At 38.2% G+C, this 1,100-nt stretch overlaps 1 protein-coding gene across 1 annotated transcript; it reads left to right on the forward strand.

The window, feature by feature from the left end:
• Positions 1-107: 107 nt before the first annotated feature.
• On the forward strand, positions 108-603 carry LOC108356080 (odorant receptor 24a-like; the record flags this gene model as incomplete). The annotated part of the gene is made up of 3 exons (XM_017607212.1): positions 108-206; positions 272-424; positions 517-603. Coding segments are annotated over 3 exons (303 nt in total), but the record flags the coding sequence as incomplete, so codon positions are not given.
• Positions 604-1,100: the final 497 nt, after the last annotated feature.

Here is a 1,100-nt window from a genome sequence, read left to right on the forward strand (position 1 = left end):
GATTTGTTGTTGGTATGATTATTGTCTCACTCAAAATGGAATAATTTTTCAATTAGAGAATCGAGCTTTAAAATCTTTTTGGTAATATTTCCCTTTTTAATTGACAGTTCTCTGATTATGGAGTTTTCGTCTACGTCACCCACACTATCGCCGTTTCTACCGAACTCTTTCTTTATTGCATAGGTGGCACTGTGATCATTGAGTTTGTGAGTGAGATGGAATAAACATATAACATTTTTATTATAATGCCTCTTTTCTGGCTTTCATTTAGAGTTCTGAACTGGCCACCACGGTCTATAGCAGTAAATGGTACACGCATAGCGTACGAGTTCAGAGAATGGTACTCCTCATTATTATACGCGCTCAACGTAGCTTGGTGGTGAAAGTCCCGTTTTTTGCGCCATCCTTACCCACATTGACTTCGGTAAGTTATTTACGTGGTTTAAAATTAAGAATATCCACTTTATTTCTAATCTATGCTATGGATAATTGACTTTTTTCTTTCTTCTTATACAGATTCTACGTTTTACAGGCTCTTTGATTGCCTTAGTGAAGTCGATGATTTAAATTGCCTATATATAAAATATAAAATTCTCTAAGCCATATTCAACAATTTTTATCGAGCTTGAGGCCGTTATTTAATGAAAAACTACTGTGGAAAAGCAACAATAATTCTTTTGAATTTCTGTAATGGAAGAAGAGGAGGAATTTGCCGCTGGGACCTTGTTCTTCTGCACGTTTGGCTGTAAAACTTGGGCTTATAAATAAATAATTGACATTATCTGATGTAAAATTGATATTCGTTCCATCTTGTACATTAACTTCGACAAAACAGGTCTAGCAAACAGGTCTAGTTGCCAGGAGCACCTTTGCCAACATTCCTATACCAACGGATCTTTAACCACAACCTTCCCAGGTGTGTCCGCCTTCTTCTCGCAACCGCATCGCAGTCGAAAAGAATATGCAGAGGGGTTTAAGCTGTCAGGTCGCAATAACGACATGAACCGTCTGCACTGATCCCCAGGGTATTTATATGGCGGATCGCAGCCTGCGGTGAACCGTTAGTAGTCCTGCTATAAACCTAAGGGGATTATTTAGTT

Source organism: Rhagoletis zephyria, unplaced genomic scaffold (assembly GCF_001687245.7).
Source record: "Rhagoletis zephyria isolate East Lansing unplaced genomic scaffold, Rhagoletis_zephyria_1.1 Rzeph_scaffold_53867, whole genome shotgun sequence".
NCBI lineage: Eukaryota > Metazoa > Arthropoda > Insecta > Diptera > Tephritidae > Rhagoletis > Rhagoletis zephyria.